The sequence below is a fragment of the Panthera leo genome, chromosome E3 (genome assembly GCF_018350215.1).
Source record: "Panthera leo isolate Ple1 chromosome E3, P.leo_Ple1_pat1.1, whole genome shotgun sequence".
NCBI classification, from domain to species: Eukaryota; Metazoa; Chordata; class Mammalia; order Carnivora; family Felidae; genus Panthera; species Panthera leo.
Genome location: NC_056694.1, coordinates 22,602,009 through 22,619,260, shown reverse-complemented (window position 1 = coordinate 22,619,260; position 17,252 = coordinate 22,602,009). Strand labels below are relative to the sequence as shown.

Sequence of the window (17,252 nt, the reverse complement as noted above, 5' to 3'; positions counted from 1 at the left end):
TTGTCCTTTTTTTGTCTAGCTTATTCACTCAGCATAGTGTCTTCAAGACTCATCCATGTTACAGGATGTAAATTAATACATACGTATACGTATACATATATATATGTTTACATCTGTGTAAACTATCTACATATATACATATGTAGATAGTTTAGCTTTACTTGGCTTTCTGTTACTTTTTTTTTTTTTTTTTTTTTATTTATTTATTTTTTTTTTTCAACGTTTTTTATTTATTTTTGGGACAGAGAGAGACAGCATGAACGGGGGAGGAGCAGAGAGAGAGGGAGACACAGAATCGGAAACAGGCTCCAGGCTCCGAGCCATCAGCCCAGAGCCTGACGCGGGGCTCGAACTCACGGACCGCGAGATCGTGACCTGGCTGAAGTCGGACGCTTAACCGACTGCGCCACCCAGGCGCCCCTCTGTTACTTTTTTTAAACTCAGTCATTAGAATAATCACAATAGGGAACGCATATCACACTAAGTACCTTTGTTCTCAGTTCTGTTTCTAAGATTCACTGTGGTTTGTGTATTTTCACTGCTGTGTACCATTCCATTTATCCCCTGTCCTATTAGTTATTTTGTTTCTAGTTTTTTGTTTTGTCCCTTTCAGAATTTTGAAATTTCTATTTTCCTAAGCCCTTATATCAGGTGTCATAGTTTCTGCCGGGGTAGACAGAGATCAGATGGCTAAAGAAGACTGGGTGCCAACAACAGAGTGGCAGGGCCTGGTAAAGTGGAGAATCTGGGTCCTAGTTAAGCTCAAGGTGGTTGTTGCCATGTGGGAATATAGGCCTATATTTCCAGAGCTCTGATTTTCTCAAAAGAAACTGGAAATCTGGGGAATGAGGGGTTAATTTTAATTTATTTTATTTTGAGAGAGAGAGTGCAAACAAGCAGAGGAAAGGGGCAGAGGGGGAGAGAGAGAGAATCTTAAGCGAGCCCCAACATGGGGCTTGATCCCTCAATCCCATGACCCTAGGACCACAATCTGAGCTGAAGTCAAGAGTCAGATGCTTAACTGACAGAGCTACCCAGGCACCCCCATATAATGGAACATTTTAAAAATTATCTTTATTAGAGCCCAAATGTCTGTCAACTGATGAATGGATAAAGAAGATGTTTATATATACTTGGTAATGAGAAAGAATGAAATCTTGCCATTTGCAACAATGTGGATGGGACTGCAGGGTATTACGCTAAGTGAAATAAGTCAGTCAGAGAAAGACAGATATATGTTTTCACTCCTATGTGGAATTTGAGAAACTTAACAAAAGATCATGGGGGAAGGGAAGGGGAAAAAGGTAGTTTCAAACAGAGAGGGAGGCAAACCATAAGAGACTCTTTTTTTTTATATAATGTTTATTTATTTTTGAGAGGGAGAGAGAGAGACAAGAGTGTGAGCTGGGGAAGGGCAGAGAGAGGGAGAGACAGAATCCGAAGCAGGCTCCAGACTCTGAGCTGTCAGCACAGAGCCCGATGCGGGGCTCGAACTCACGAGCTCTGAGATCATGACCTGAGCCAAAGTTGGATGCTCAACCAACTGAGCCACCCAGGCACCCCAACCATAGGAGACTCTTAAATACAGAGAACAAACTGAGGGTTGATGACGGGGAGGGGAAAATGGGTGATGGGCATTGAGGAGGACACTTGTTGTGATGAGCACTGGGTGTTATATGTAAGCAATGAATCATGGGAATCTACTCCTGAAGCCAAGAACACACCGTATACACCGTATGTTAGCTAACTTGACAATAAATTATATTTAGAAAAAAACAATAAAAAAATAAAGGAAAAATTATCTTTATTGAGGTATAATTTACATATAATAAAGTGTGCCCATTTTAAGTGTGTAGTTTGACATGTTTTGACTGACGCATACACCTATGCAGCCACTACTACAATTAAGGTGTAAAATGTTCCATCACCCTCATTTTCCTTGGACCCCTCTGTAGTCAGTCCTCCTCCTACCCTTGGCTCCAGGTAACCACTGGTGTAAAACTAATATAGATTAGCTTTTCATTTTGTAGAGTTTCTTATAATGGCAATCATGTACTCTGTCGTCAGGTTTCTTTCATTCAGCATAATGTTTTTGAGATTTATCCATGTTGTGTTCGTTAGTGGATTTATAGCTCATTACTTTTTATAGACGAACAGTATTATTATGGAACTTGCAGACATGTGCAAAAGTGGAGAGAACATATAATGAATCTCCATATGTTCATTCACCAGCTTCTGCAATTAGCAATATTCTGACATTCTGTTTCATCTTTACCTGTCCTGTAAACCCATACCTATTTTGACCAAGGTGAGGGGCTGGGTATATTTAAAGCAAATTGTATTATTTCACTCATAAATATTTCAATATGTATCACTGAGATTTAAAAACTTTAAAAATAAGTAGAGTACCCTTATTATATTTTTTAAGAAGCCAGTAATTTCCTAATATCATCTAATCCTCGGTCCATGTTCCGTCTTTCTAGTGTCTTAATATGTCTTTTAACAGTTGGTTTATTCAAATCAGGATCCAAATAAGGTCAAGTATACATTGCTTCTGGTTGATACACTTCTCAGGGCCCTTTATTTTTTATTTTTTTCTAATGTGTATTTATTTTTGAGACAGAACATGAGCGGGGGGAGGGGGGGACAGGAGAGGGGAGGCAGAGAGAGAGGGGTACAGAGGATCCAAAGCAGGCTCCAGACTCTTCACTGAAAGCAGAGAGCCCGATGTGGGGCTTGAACTCACGAACTGTGAGATCATGACCTGAGCCAAAGTCGGACACTCAACCAACTGAGCCAGCCAGATGCCCTCTCAGGGCCCTTTAAATCTGTAATAGTTCTTTTCCCCCAGCCCGTTTTTTTCTCCCTATGCTACTTATATGTTAAGGAAACTGGCTCACTGTACTGTAGAATTTTCAAGTTTTGGATTTGGCCAGTTCTGTTTGCACAAGTTGTTGAATGCAGTCTCTATGCCCCTTTTCTGCCCTTTAATTAGTAGATCTGGAGGCTTGATCAGATTCCTCTACCTTGAATTTATTTCTCTTTTTCTCGTGCACAGCTGTTGTCATAGAGGAGGCCCATTCTTTCATTTTACCTTGATCCACTGTAGTCATCTAACGGGACACTTTTCCTCCAGTCTTACCTGCTCTCTCCATGTAGATTCTAGGCTGTTTTCAGAGTAGTATTTTTAAACTAAAGATTCACTGTGTTAATCCTCCACTTAAAAACTTTCATTGATTCCTTATATCCTCTAGGGGTATAAGCCTAAGCTTCTGTGCTCAGCATATATAAGGCCTGGTCCCTTGCTTACTTTTTTGGCTAGAACTACAGCCATATGCACTTCTTCTTCTTCTTTTTTTTTTTTTTTACCCTATTTATTCATTTATTCAAAAGACATTTCAAGAATGCCTACTTTTTACTAAGCATGGGGCATTAATCCCCCCCAAACTTCTGATTACATTATCCACCCTGCAGCCCATCCAGGCAATCTTTGGGGAAGCTGGATATACCCTGCAGCGTAGCACTTCATCTGAGTCTAGAGTTGGGAAGAGGAACCAGAAACTCAGTAGGTCTACCTGTGGGAGCATGAAGTTGAAGATAGTAGTATTGGGAGGTCGGACAAAGGTAGGGGTAGCCTGGACTTTCACTGAGCAAGTAGCAGGTCAGGCTTGGGGACAGGTGGAACCAAGTGAACCTGAGGAGGTAAGTGAACTCGGGGGGTACCATATTCTCAGCAAACGTCTGTTTATTCAGTGAGTCCTATTTGTGGGATATACTGGGAACCTCTTCAACTAAATCAGTGTTACGAAGGCCATTCTTTTTACCTTACAAGTTATCCCTTTTGCCAGAACACGTTACTCAGTAGATCAAAACATAACTTCAGTAGGTGTCTTGCTACCTACTCTTTTCTGTTGTGTTTTCAGCTGTACTGGTAGTTATTTTTTAAATGTGCTTTGTTTTGTAGACCATTGTGATGAACGACTGTATTATCCGAGGGGATCTGGCAAATGTGAGAGTTGGACGTCATTGCGTTGTGAAAAGCCGGAGTGTCATAAGGCCACCTTTCAAGAAATTCAGCAAAGGGTATGCAATTTAATTACCTTGTTTGGGTCTTGGGCAAGAATCTGCTACTGGTGGAGTGTTCCGTGTGTCGAGGTGTGGTGTGAGGAGCAGGGCTGTGCTGTTGTTTGGGACATGAAAGAAGACTTCACTCTGATGAACACAACTCTGGTGGTGGTGGTCTTAGTTTAGTTGTTGGTTGGTTCCCAGAAACAGAATCCACTTAACCTAGAAAAAAAAAGCAAAGGGGGTTCTGGCAAAAGAGACAGGGGCATATTTAATGGAATCTCAGGGTAGGAGAAGGTGCCAGGCCTCACAAGGGACTAGAGCCTGTGCCTGGACAGCTAGACAGAATCACGGTGACTGGTCTGTCACTCTCTTACTGAGATTATACTGTTTCTTATTTGTCCTTGTCTCTGTGTTTCTGCTTCCCTCCCCTCTCTTGTACATTGGCTTTGTCTTCCCCCATTTCTCATGAAGCCAACCTTGCTGCCTCAGCCCCTAACTTATATCTATTCTCCATTTAAGCTTCAGTGGATACCGACCAAGGATTTTAGGTCTTATTTCCAAAATCTTGGGAGAGGAAATCTGATTGGCTCAGCTTGAGTTGAGTGCTCCACCCCTGTCTTAACAGTTGTGACCTGGAGGGCAGGGTCAGGTCAGGCCCACTGTGGGCCCAAGAATAAAGATTGCCCAAGAAAGGACATGGACAGGGCAGGAAAACTGTCCACTACGCCTAATGTGCTGGTTTTGGGCTTTGGTTTATTTGTTTTTTGTTTTTTGTTTTTGCCTCTCCCTCTTTTCCCTCCTGGCTTCTACCTGTGGCACCGTCTGTATGTTATTGAGTAAGTCAGCAAGCATTTACTGAGTGCTTTTTTTATGTCAGTCAGTAGGATGCAAGCTGGGTACGTAAAGATGGGTGAAATTGCATTCCTGCCTCAAAGTTCTCAAAACCTAGTGGGAGAAACAATTGCATAAATAGATGACTACTATAAAATATGATAGTGTAATGTGATAGCCACTGCATAATGTCACGCTCCTGTCATAGGGCTATGTACATGGTTAGGGAGGAACAGAGAACAGAGCAACCAACTGAGACTGTAATACCTAGGAACATGCAGAAATGATCCTGCATTCCTCAGAATGAGGTCAGACTCCAGACTTTCCATTACATACAGGAATTAGAGCAGGGAGTCTGTAAGTCATTCACATGAAAACATTTGCTCATTAGCTCAGAAGGCAATTGGGGGAAAACTAGAAAACCTCTTGGTAGCCTTTTGTGATTCCATACTGTGACAGGTACTCTGTTGGAGTTGTTGACTTTCCCTTCTGATAATGGCATTACTGGGCTGGATATGGTCCCAGGAAAGCACCGAGAATAAATAATAAACATGGGGTTTATTGGTGAATTGGAAGGATATATAAATGAGAATAGTCCACATGAGAAATACATAAGTACAAAAGTGTAACTAGAAACACATGAATAGTAAGTGAGTTTGGGGGCGCCTGGATGGCTCAGTCAGTTGGGCTTCCAACTCTTGATTTCGGCTCAGGTCATGATCTCACAATTCATGAGATCAAGCCTCATGTCAGGCTCTGTGCTGAGCATGGAACCTGCTTGGGATTCTCTCTCTCCTCTCTCTGCCCCTCCCCTGCTTGTGTGTGTTGTCTCTCTCTCTCTCAAAATAAAAAACATGAAAAAAAGAGAGAGAGAGAGTGTGTGTGGATTCTCCCCACTCCCGTCCCACATATCTCAGTACCAGAACTAGATAATAGAAAATAGAACCAGATAAGAATATCAGGTTTGGAATTTTAATTAATTAATTAATTTTTAAGTTTATATATTTTGAGAGAGAAAACATGAGTGGGAGTGGGGCAGAGAGAGAGGGAGAGAATCCCAAGCAGGCTCTGCACTGCCCGACACAGGGCTCAAACTCACAAACCCTGAGATCATGACCTGAGGTGAGATCAAGAGTTGGACACTTAACTGACTGAGCCACCCAGGCGTCCCTGGAATTTTTAATTTAAAATTAAATGACGGTTCTGCTGTAGACTGTGATGAGATCAAGGAATTCATTGTCACACAAGGGGTGCAGATCAAAAATACGAATGGATTAAGGAAGATTTAAATAAATTATACATCCTCAGAGGACAGATACCGTCTCCAATAAAATATTCCTGACAAAATAGAACGCAGGACTAGAAAGAGCCAGTGAGCATCCAACTACTTTATTTTAGTTCCAGTCCAAATATTTTATATCCCAATGTATTGAAGTTACCTGTAAATGCGATCCTAGAACCCCTGTCCATGACATTTGAGGAATCCTAGAGAATGGGAATGATGTCAGTAGTCTGGAGAAAGCCTCCTGACTCCTACTCATCTTTCAAGTCTTGGCTTACGTATCACTTTCAGTTAAACTTTTACCAAACTACCAATTTAGGTAGTTACATACTCTCATTGTATACTCTCATATCTTGGTGCTTTTCGTCTGTAGCACTAATCACAGTTGTAATTAATTACTTAGATAATCATTTATTTAATCTCTCTTCTCTTGATTGCAAGCTCCTTGTGGGCAGGGTTATGTACCTTTTGCTTGCTATTATATCTCCAGTTCCCTAGCGTAGAGTCTGGCATATAGTAGGCATTCAGGAAAATCAGTGAATATACAAATGTTTGGAATGCTGAATGCTAGAAAATACATCCTCAAAACCTGATGTCAGTTCCTTGAAGCCCTGTAGAGCAGATTACTGAAAATGTGACCTGTGAGCATTTTCAAGGAGGCAGGAATGAGCAAAACATTCATTCATTTGGTGCCAGCTCTTTTAGCTTGGAAGGTCTTGCTCCTTCTGCCTTGCTGTTTCTTTGCACACTGCCTGGTCTAATATTTCTGATTTTGAGCTAGTAATCACATTCATCTTCAACATTATAGAATTCCCCTAGCCTGAGAGTTCTTTCCTTACTAGGAGCAGTCTTATTAAGACGAGACGATAAAGTTGAGAATATGGTCTGTAGTTCTATAAACCTCTACCAAGAGCACATCACCTTGACTTTTTTTTGTTTGTTCATCTTTTCCTTCTCTAGTGTTGCATTTTTTCCTTTACATATCGGGGACCATGTCTTTATTGAGGAAGATTGTGTGGTCAACGCAGCTCAGATTGGCTCTTACGTTCACGTTGGCAAGAACTGTGTGATTGTGAGTATGATGTCTTGGCTGGCTAAATGTCCTCCCATCCCCTCAAGCTCACGTCCCTCACATCAGTGGGCCTCCACTTTTGTGACCGAGGAGGGTAGAAGTAGTTTCTGGCCTACTGGAATTGTTGGATTTGGAGTTTTTTAGGCGTTAAAAATCACGGCTAAACTTTACCAAACCTCTTCTATATGATGTTGAACTTTCCTTTGATGATCTTATTTGACCCTCATAACCGTCCAAGGGTGATAGTACTATTATTATCCCTATTTGTGAGTGAGAAGCCTGAAGACCTTAGATATTAGGGGATTTGACAGGGCTATTAAGTGGTAGAGCTGGGATTCGAACCCAGGCGGCATGAATAGCCATGCCGATTCTATGGCCTACCTGTTGCCTTACCTCCAGGAATGTACAGTCTAGTGGGTCAAAGGGGATGACATTAGGCAAAGTGCAGGTAGCTCAGGGTGATGGGTGTGCAGGGTACAAGTGGCCCTTTCTCAGTGGAACCTGTAGGACCCTGGTCCATAAGAGCCTTGGCATCCACTTGTTACATCCAGCCGTGGCTTTACAGATTTGGATTTCTTAGTATTTCATAGATGAAGAGCTTGATTTCAGTTGGGATTTAGGAGAACATCCTGGGTGAGAATATTAATGACTGGAGCTGAACTGCCTTAAGGTTTAGGGAAGATGTTTCCTATATTTTAAATTTGTACCCAAATTCTAGATTCTTGGGAAAGCCAAGAACTTTTCATGTTTTTAAATGGCTGTTCCCAATAATGCAGAGGCAGCCCTCTGCTCTGGACAAGACTCAAGTATCAGAATACTTGCTGAATCTGGGGTTCCTGGGTGGCTCGGTCGGTTAAGTGTCTGACTCCTGATTTGGCTCAGGTCATGATCTCATGGTTCATGAGTTTGACTCCCACGTGAATTGAACTGAGCTGATAGCATGAGCCTACTTGGGATTCTCTCTCCTCTCTCTTTCTCTGTGTCCCTCCCCTGCTCATGATGTCTCTCTCTCTCTCTCTCAAAATAAATAAATAAACAAATTAAAAAATACATCCTGAAACCATGCAGTCACATTCCACAAGCCACAAGCAAAGATGGACCATGTAGTGGAGAGCCACATGACTGTGGAAATCTGACTTGGTTAGTCATAATTAAGGGAAGTTGTTGTTTTGCCAACCATTCTCCTCCAAAGGAGTCCCTTTGTATGTATCAGAGACAGAGAGTCTTTAGTTTGACATGATGTTGAAGGGGGAAAATAGTGAAACTCATCCTGTCCAACAAGAGTTGGTTTTCTAAGCCATGGTTAGATTTTTCTTTTTCTTTTTTTCTTTCTTTTCTTTTTTTAAGTTTATTTATTTATTTTGAAAGAGAGAGAGAGAGAGAGCGTGAATCAGGGAGGAGCAAAGAGAAAGGGAGAATCCCAAGCAGGCTCTGTGCTGTCTCGGGGCTCAAACCCACAAACCATGAAATCATGACCTGAGCCAAAGTCGGATACTTAACTGACTGAGCCACCCAGGCACCCCACAGCTGGATTTTTTCTGACATTTTCTGCAGCAAAGTGATGACATCCTCATAGTAGCCTAGGTGTTAGTCCTGTCCTTTATCCCCAGAGCAAAATATCTGAAATGTTGAGATCCAAATGCTCTTCCCAGTGCTTAGGGAATTCTAGTCTTCTTGTCCTGTATTTTGCTTTTTAGGCCACTTTTTGATACATCAGTTCATGAAATAGTCACTGTTGGGTATTGGCAGTATTTATTTGCTGAGCCTTTACAAATCCTCAAGTAATCTCAAGAGAAAAATTCTTTTAGAATTCTAGAATCTCGGAGCTAGCAGGAATTCTTTGAGTCCAGCTGACCTCATGACCCACAGATCCTTCCTCTAGCACCCATTTGGTGTTCTAACTCTTGTTTGGATGTGTGAAGGTATAGATGTCAATCAGAACTGCCTGAATGCTTACAGGTAAAGACTAACAAGCAATCTTAACAGGCATCGTTATTGTACTGTGAGCTTTGCATTTATTATCTCTAATCCTCAGAGCATCCCTGCAGGTTTGGTTTTATGTCCTGTTTCACAGATGAGGAAACCAAGGCTCAGAGATGCTAAATAACTTGTATAAGGAGATAAAGGTAGCTGTAATAGTGGTAACACGTAGTTCTTGACTCCTCCTTGAAAAGTTCACCACGAAAGAATAAAGAAGTAGTTTCAGCTTTTAACCTCTTCATCTGTTGCCAATCCACTCATGCCTAAGAAGTACTGGCGTTTTTACTTTTGCTGCTACTTAATTGATCAGTTTTCCCAGAATGCTCTGAAAGCTGATTAAGCATCATTTGTCTGAGTCAGCAGAATGGCTAGCTAGTGGACTTGGCAGGTGCCTACTACAGCAGGTGTGGTGGCTGGTGATACACAGAGCAAAGTTTTATTCACATTGCTCTTTTCCTAGGACCCTTTGTCTGCAGATTCCCTATATGTGAGTGTAGCATGTCTGACACAGCATATTCTGTTTCATTTCACTCAGTGCCCCATGTGCTTAGTCTGTATTATTAGGAGCTTAGGTGCCGTAGGATGTCTTTGAGTTCATTTGGAAATCACCAGGGGAGCTGGCTGGCTGCTGTATTTTTGAAATTGCCATTAGGGGTGCCTGGGTGGCTCATTTGGTTAAGCATCCAGCTTTCGATTTCAGCTCAGATCATGATCTCACGGTTCGTGAGATTGAGCCCTGCGTCAGGCTCTATGCTGACAGCACGAAGCCTGCTTGGGATTCTCTCTCTCCCTCCCTCTCTTTGCCCCTCCCCTGCTTGTGCATGCATGTATATACTCTCTCTTTCTCAAAAATAAATAAATTAAAAAAAAAAAAGAAATTGCCAATAGGAGGCAATTATGGGAGAGAACTTTCTAAGAGTGAACGAAGAGCTACAGCTGCAACTTGTTTCTGAGCTACAGATATTGTCAGGTATTGCCAAGGCTATTGTCCACTAGCCAGAGACAGCTTAGCAGTCACTTAAAAAATTCAGACTTAGAGGTATAAGCTTTTTAAAAAACTCATGTGACAATCTACCTGGAAATTCCTGGAAATACCTATGATTTGGGTACTTATTTATTTATTTTTAATGTTTTGTGTATATTTGAGAGAGAGCACACTGTGGGGAAGGGACAGAGAGAGAGGGGAATAGAAGCTCTGAAGCAGGCTCTGTGCTGACAGCAGTAAGCCCGATGCAGGGCTTAAAAGCACAAACTCTGAGATCATAACCTGAGCTGATAGCAGATGCTCAACCAACTGAGCCACCTAGGTGTCCAATTTGGGTGTTTAGTAATGGGGAAATTTTTTATATAGCTTTCATATCCTTTGGTAAAATCTGAGATCTGGATACATTAGCATTGTCCTGATAGTTAAGAATTCCACATTGTCAGCCAAATGTGCTTTATCAGACCAACTGACCAAAACACAAGTGAACTCATAGGGCCTGGTAATGTAAATGCAGTCAATAAAGACCAAAACTTTCATTTAGTTTGCAGGTAGTCTGAGGCACAATGCTAATCTGTATATAGAAGCCTCTCCTTTGCCTTAACCCATGAAACGGATGAATCTACCAGACCTTATTTCTTGCCCTCAGAACTCTGTGGGTTATGGCAGAATTGAAAAGTGAAGGCAGTGGATAAAGTCAAGCATAAGGCTTGGCTGAAACCTTCAAAATGAACATATTGGCTGATATGAACCAAGAGTACAGAAGTAGATCCTAATTCTGTGCATAAAATGGCTTCAGGGGTTCAACTGATGTCATGAGAATTAGTCTCCTTCTCTTTCCCGCTTTCCTCTAGGAGACTTTCAGGCAGGTTTTTCCCTTATGGAAACAACACAGCTGGTCCAGGCATCTGTCCTATTCTCGGAAACTCCATTGGAGAGAGCTTCTTTTCCCAGTAGTCCCAGCAAAAGCCCTGATGTTCAGATTCATCAGACTGATCTGGCTCATTCCCTAAACCAGTTGCCATGGCCAGGCTTGGAGTTTGGGGTTAGGATAGGGGACTGTGATGGGCAGGGGGTGGTAACCAAGGGTCAATGTAGGTTCTGTTACCAGAAGAAAGGGGAACAAATGTTGGACAAGCAAAATGATAGATGTCCACTAAATGACAAAAAAAGAAAAAGGAAAGGAAATTGTACAATTCTTGGAAGACTGAATTTCAGTCTATAATGCTTAAGATAACCTGAACTGTCCCTAGCATACCCCCTCCCTGAGTTCACACACACACACACACACACACACACACACACACACGTGTGCGCACACACACACTCACACTCGCACACACTAACACCCCTACCTCCTCCTGCTTGTCAAATGCCACCCAAAGTAGAGAACTGTGGCCAAACCTCTTGCCATTGTCCCTGTCTGTGGTATGATATCAGGAATGGAGAAAATACAAAATAGCTTTCTACACAGCAGATCGGACAACTTGTACTCCATTTCCTGATCTGTTTCTTAGTGACAAGATTTTCATTTCAGGGGCGCCGGTGTGTATTGAAAGATTGCTGCAAAATTCTTGACAACACAGTTTTACCCCCAGAAACTGTGGTGCCGCCATTCACTGTCTTCTCCGGCTGCCCAGGTAAGCTTGGGTGTTGATATTCAAAGCTCAAGTTCTTTTTCCGTCGGAAAAATAATGGGTGCAACTTCTGTCTCTGACAATATGTTGATCTAGCTCATTTAAAAGATGCTCCTGCGACAGATTCCCTTGAAATGCTATCTAAAACGTAACCAGTATCTTTTTAAATGTGTAATTGGGTTCACCAGGAAATTTCAAGCAAAGAGGAAAGTACACCCATACCATAAGCATGTTTAGGTTTATGCATCTTCATAATAGAGTGGTTTAGGGTTTGATACTGCTGTGGGGACCAGAGATAAAGCCTTACATTCACGCATGGTGGAGAGATCTTCCTGAAGTGTGAGCTCTCAATAAAAAGTTGATATAGAATAAACCTGCTACTAGACAGGAAAAAGGCACAAAGACGCAAGTCTCTCTTGGCCTGGGCTCTGGGTGGAAAAAGAAAAGTCTGTCCACAGAATTCTAACTATGGCTTCATGTTGGCTGGGGGTTTGTACTTCCCACACTGCCAAGGAATGTCCAACCTGAAAAGTTGACATAAAACAGTCTAAGGCCAATGATAGCACTAGGACACCTGAGAAGAGCAAATATATCCCATCTCGACCTTGGCTGACAGAATGCCCTCAGGTAAAGCCCTCATGAGCTCAGAGTTCCAAGTGGCCAAGCATGTGAGCAAACAAAAGTCCTACACTCTCATCCTAGAAAACTTGGAAAACACTGGAAAACAGAAGGAAGAAGAAAACCTCATGTCCCCTGCCCCCAGTCCAAGACAGTCTCTTTTCTGTGTTGTTTTATATGGTTGAACTCATGCAGCATGTACAGAGGCACCCCAGAGATTCACAGATGGATGATGCTATGTAGAGAGAGATTTGACAGTATATGAGATCTACCACTGAGTGGTTTAGTTGTTTTTCCAATTAAAAAACTCATTACTCAGACCATCGACTGTGAGTTTCAAAGATGTACAGAATCATCCACTCAGATTCTTTGGGGAAGAAGTTGACCATTCTGCTCTTTGGTGCACTTTTGCCTTTGCAGAGTAGGAAGGAGAGCCCTGCTGAGTCATTCTCCCTTATGGGGTTCCCATTGTGGAAAAGCTTAATCATTCTTAGCAAGTGCGGATCAGAACAGCCCTTACAGTTGTTTTAGGTTGATTGTCAAACAGGTATCTGCTCTGAGGTGAGAAGCATATTGCCCGAGAAATATCCTTTTTTTTTTTTTTTTTTTAATGTTTATTTATTGTTCAGAGAGAGAGCAGGGGAGGGGCAGAGAGAGAGGGAGACAGAATCCAAAGCAGGCTATGCTGTCAGTGCAAAGCCCGATGTGGGGCTCAAACCCACAAACCGTGATATCATGACCTGAGCAGAAGTCAGATGCTCAACTGACTGAGCCACCCGGGAGCCCCGCCAGAGAAATATCTTGATCTCTTTTAACTTTTTCAAGGTCCTTAGCACCACCTATGGTCTTTGGACACCAATGGAAGAGGCAGGGAGGCACCACTTCGTATTTGAAATCCAAATAAGCACTGTGTTTTAGAGGTTCTGATGGAGGATTCAAGCTGCCTGAGACCTTAGAGATCATTGCGTAGATGGGGGAAATAGAAAGGTGTGGGTGTCCACAGGGTCAGAGCTGGTTTGTGGGAAAGCCTTGACTAGCACTTGAGACCCCTTATTTAGAATCCTGTACTTTCTGCACTGTGACAAGATGCTTCCCGTGTTCATTTGCAGTAGTTTCACAAACATGCTAACTATCTTGATACTGCTGTTGGAAATCCCCATCTTGAATAAAGAGGCGTAGGGCTGCAGGAAGACTGGCACATTTTTGGAGGGCTCCACTGCATGAAACTGACTAGTGGAACAAAGTGAAAGACAAACCATCTGGAAAGAATGTTGGCCAAAATTGCCTACAGGAGTCAGACAGAAGTGACTGAAGTAATAGCCTGTCGTAGCTATCTAAGAATACAAACCTAACATTGTGAGATCTTCTGATGTTTCATGAGGAGCTAAAAATCTGAATTTTTATGTGATATCCCTGGACTTTTAAATGTTGGCTAACTTTTTAAAAAGATTAAATACTATGCAGACCAAACATAGGCTTGCAAATCTAACATGGCTGTTCATTTGTAAACAGTTACTGTGAGAATTTTGTATTTTTAAGACCTTTTTTCCATTGTACCTGTTACTTTCTCTTTCTATATATGCAAGTGCATGTATTTGTTCTTGTATGTGTGATGTGTATGTATGCGTATTCATATGCATATATACATATACTTGTGTACATAATACAGATGTATGAGACTGTTTACACCTGTGTAAACAGACTCACACTCTCTATTCTGTTTGGAAACTTGCCTTCTTAACAGTGTATCTTGGGCATCTTTTCTTGTCAGTATGTGGAGAGTCCCCTCATTCCTTTTAATGGTTACATGTTTTTCGTTGCATAAATGTACCACAGTGTAACTCATCAGTAATGGTGTAATGGATCATCAGATGTTGCCTTTGGTTTTTCAGTATTAGAAACTTTGCTGCGTTAATATTCTTGTACACGTATTGTTCAGTTGGGCAAGGTTATCTGTAGGATAAATTCTTAGAAGTTGGATTGTCAGGTCACAGGGTATGAACTTTTAAAAGTTTTGCTAGATTTTCCAAAATTGCTCTTCAAAACAGTTGTATGAACGTACACTTCCACCCGTAGTATATGGGAGTGACTTTTCCTGGAAATCCTTAAATACAATTTTTTGTCTTTCTATAGGATATTTCTGTTCTACTCCCATCCACGACTTGTATGTAGCAGGTTTGGGGACTGCATGTTTCACTGTATGAACAGCAGAGCAGCTTCTTACCTCAAAGTGTGTTCACCTTGGCTTTGCCCAGTAGGTGTCACACCAGAATCCAGGGGATGGACAAATCCATCCTAAAACAACCTCCAGTGGAGTCAGAGATGCCTTAATAACCTTTTTTACCTGGAATTTATTTATCCATTCAGGGAATTGTATTCTTTGTCTCCCCCCCCCCCCCCCCCCCCCCCCCGACACACACACAAATACTATCTCAGAGATGTGGTCAGTAGAACTACTCTGCTAGCATTGAAGATGGAGGACTTGGATTTAGATGCTCATGAGTAAAGAAAAGGGGCCTATAGGGGTTTAAACGAAATCAGAGCTGCTGTCCTCCCCCGGCTCCAGTTGGTTGATCAGGTCTTTCTTTCCCCAGGACTGTTTTCAGGGGAACTCCCAGAATGTACCCAGGAGCTGATGATTGACGTCACCAAGAGCTACTACCAGAAGTTTTTGCCCTTGACACAGGTCTAACGTCTCTGCCTTGTGTCTTGAATTTGGTTGAGCTCTAAGATGAACTTGGGGACAAAGTGAGCCAGCCAGCATCTACAAAGAGCTCTAGTGTCTTTGATATCTTCCACCCTCTTTTTTTGTTTGTCTGGTTTTGTTTAATTCTTTAGAATTTCTCAATCCTTCCAGGTTCTAAGCTCTTAAGACTTTAATAACAGAACGCCTGGAGGCGTTGTGTCCAAATGCTGTACTTAAACCTTATCTATTAACAGTCACTCCATACCATTATCTGTGGAACACAGAATCATCTGTTCCCAACACTCCCACCCCTTGGTCCCGTGGATGACTGGATCCTGCTGAAATAGGCCCGCCGAGCGCAGCACTGTCCCAGCGTGGAGGTCATGGAGCTGGTGTGCTGCTCTCAGCCTTTAGCTGCTCACATGGATCGCTCTCGGCTTTCCTGAGCTAACACATTTGGCCAGTTGCCCCAGTTGCTCATGGGGGGAAAAAGAGTGACTTTTCAGAGCCCAGATTCCTGTTTGCTACTGAAACTTCAAGGGAGGGGTGGTTAGCATTTCTCTCCTTCCCAAAATGACCTTAACTGTCCTTTTAACCCAGGGTGATGAATAAAAGACTTTCTAGCATTCTGATCTAGGGCCTTTGGCTTTCACTAGAGGGGAGGCCCTCAGCACCCAGGTTTTATTTTTGCAAAGACCCAGGTTTGAGTCTCCCACGTGGATGGGCTAGTCTGGCAGTCACTCCTTGCTAACAGTATTTAGAGGCAGCAACATATGCCTTATTTCCTTGAAGACGTAGCATTTGTGACAATTGTTCTCTAACCTAGAACCATTCACCCACTCTATATTTGCCATAAACGTCACAGTTAAGACCAAATTATTTGTACCTGGACCCGATCATGTATATATACAGGGGCCTCTTAAATCATTCTGTGGGCACAGAGTCCCAAGGAGTAAATGAATTTACCAGTGCTGTTCTTACCATCTCTTGGGTAATAACACAATCCTGCTTGGTTCTGCTCTGACCTTTGGTCTAAAAGGATTTAGAAGGGAAGGCCTGAGAAGCTTGGCTTTGCTCAATGCTCTGATTCTGCTTTGAACAGGGTAGGATAGTTCAGCCTTGAAGATTAAGGATCTAGCAGGAGCTGTCCTAACTTAATATCTGGTTGTGGGGTTAAAGTGTCTATATGTGATGATCTCTACTACGTCAATATAAAACTATTTTCTGGTTTGTCTTTTTTTTTTTGTTTGTGCATTAAAAGATTGACTTCAAAGATTATTTGAAGGTGATCCTTCTCTATCTCCAGTGATGGCTACCTCAGTTCCTTGGGCACTTTACTGCACTCCTGGTGCCCTGCTACAGACTTGACATTCACTGGTTTGCTTACGGTTCACACCAACCCAGTAAGGTGGATGTTGTTCCCATTTTACAGATGAGAAAAAAACTCAAAGATCTTAGGTAACCGGTCCAGTTCATACAATGAAGAAGTGACTGACCCAGGAGTCACCCCCCCATGCCTATCTGACAACATAGCCATGTTACTCAGCTGTGCCCTGGTAAGATGAGACTAGGCTTGCCCTTGGAGCACATCTGCTGTGCGTCCTACTTGATGTCAGTAGTCTGTGATGGTTGCAGTTTTTTACTTTGTTTTGATTGATTGATGTCATTTCCTGGCATCTCCCCCAACTCACTTCTCCTTGTGATCTGCCACCATAAAGGCAGATCTTGGAATTGGCAGAGCTTTGTTGCTGTCTAAACTACCCTCTTGTTAGCTAGTGAAATCCTGCAGGGCATGTCTAACATATTACCATCCAGCCTGTGTTTGAATACCTCCAGAAGGAAGCGTACCACTTTATGCAACTGTCCATTTTCTTTATCAATTTATTTCTTCCAGCTTCATTGAAATGTAATTGACATATAATTTTTTGACTGCCCATCTTGTGGGTGAACAGTGAAAATTAAGAGAAAGTGGGATCTTTTAAAAGCTTCTTCAACACGATTTTAAAAGCCTTGAGTAACTCATGTACGAGATTCCAAAAACCCAATCCAGTTAGTGGAAAAGGGACATGCAGTGAAGTAGAACTTCCCAGTCTAGA

The 17,252-nt window shown here is 42.2% G+C and overlaps 1 protein-coding gene across 2 annotated transcripts in view; it reads left to right on the top strand.

Moving 5' to 3' along the window:
* The window catches only part of DCTN5 (dynactin subunit 5), a 30,472-nt gene that overhangs the window by 2,673 nt on the left and 10,547 nt on the right, over positions 1-17,252 (top strand). Inside the window, exons 3-6 of one of the 2 annotated variants that reach the window (XM_042921088.1) lie at positions 3,965-4,083; positions 7,142-7,253; positions 11,753-11,855; positions 15,065-16,432. In XM_042921088.1, coding sequence (XP_042777022.1) covers positions 3,965-4,083; positions 7,142-7,253; positions 11,753-11,855; positions 15,065-15,162 — 432 coding nt within the window. In that variant the 3' untranslated portion in view covers positions 15,163-16,432. Of the gene's footprint in view, positions 1-3,964; positions 4,084-7,141; positions 7,254-11,752; positions 11,856-15,064; positions 16,433-17,252 lie in introns of those variants that run through there. The other variant, XM_042921089.1, reaches the window with a different exon arrangement.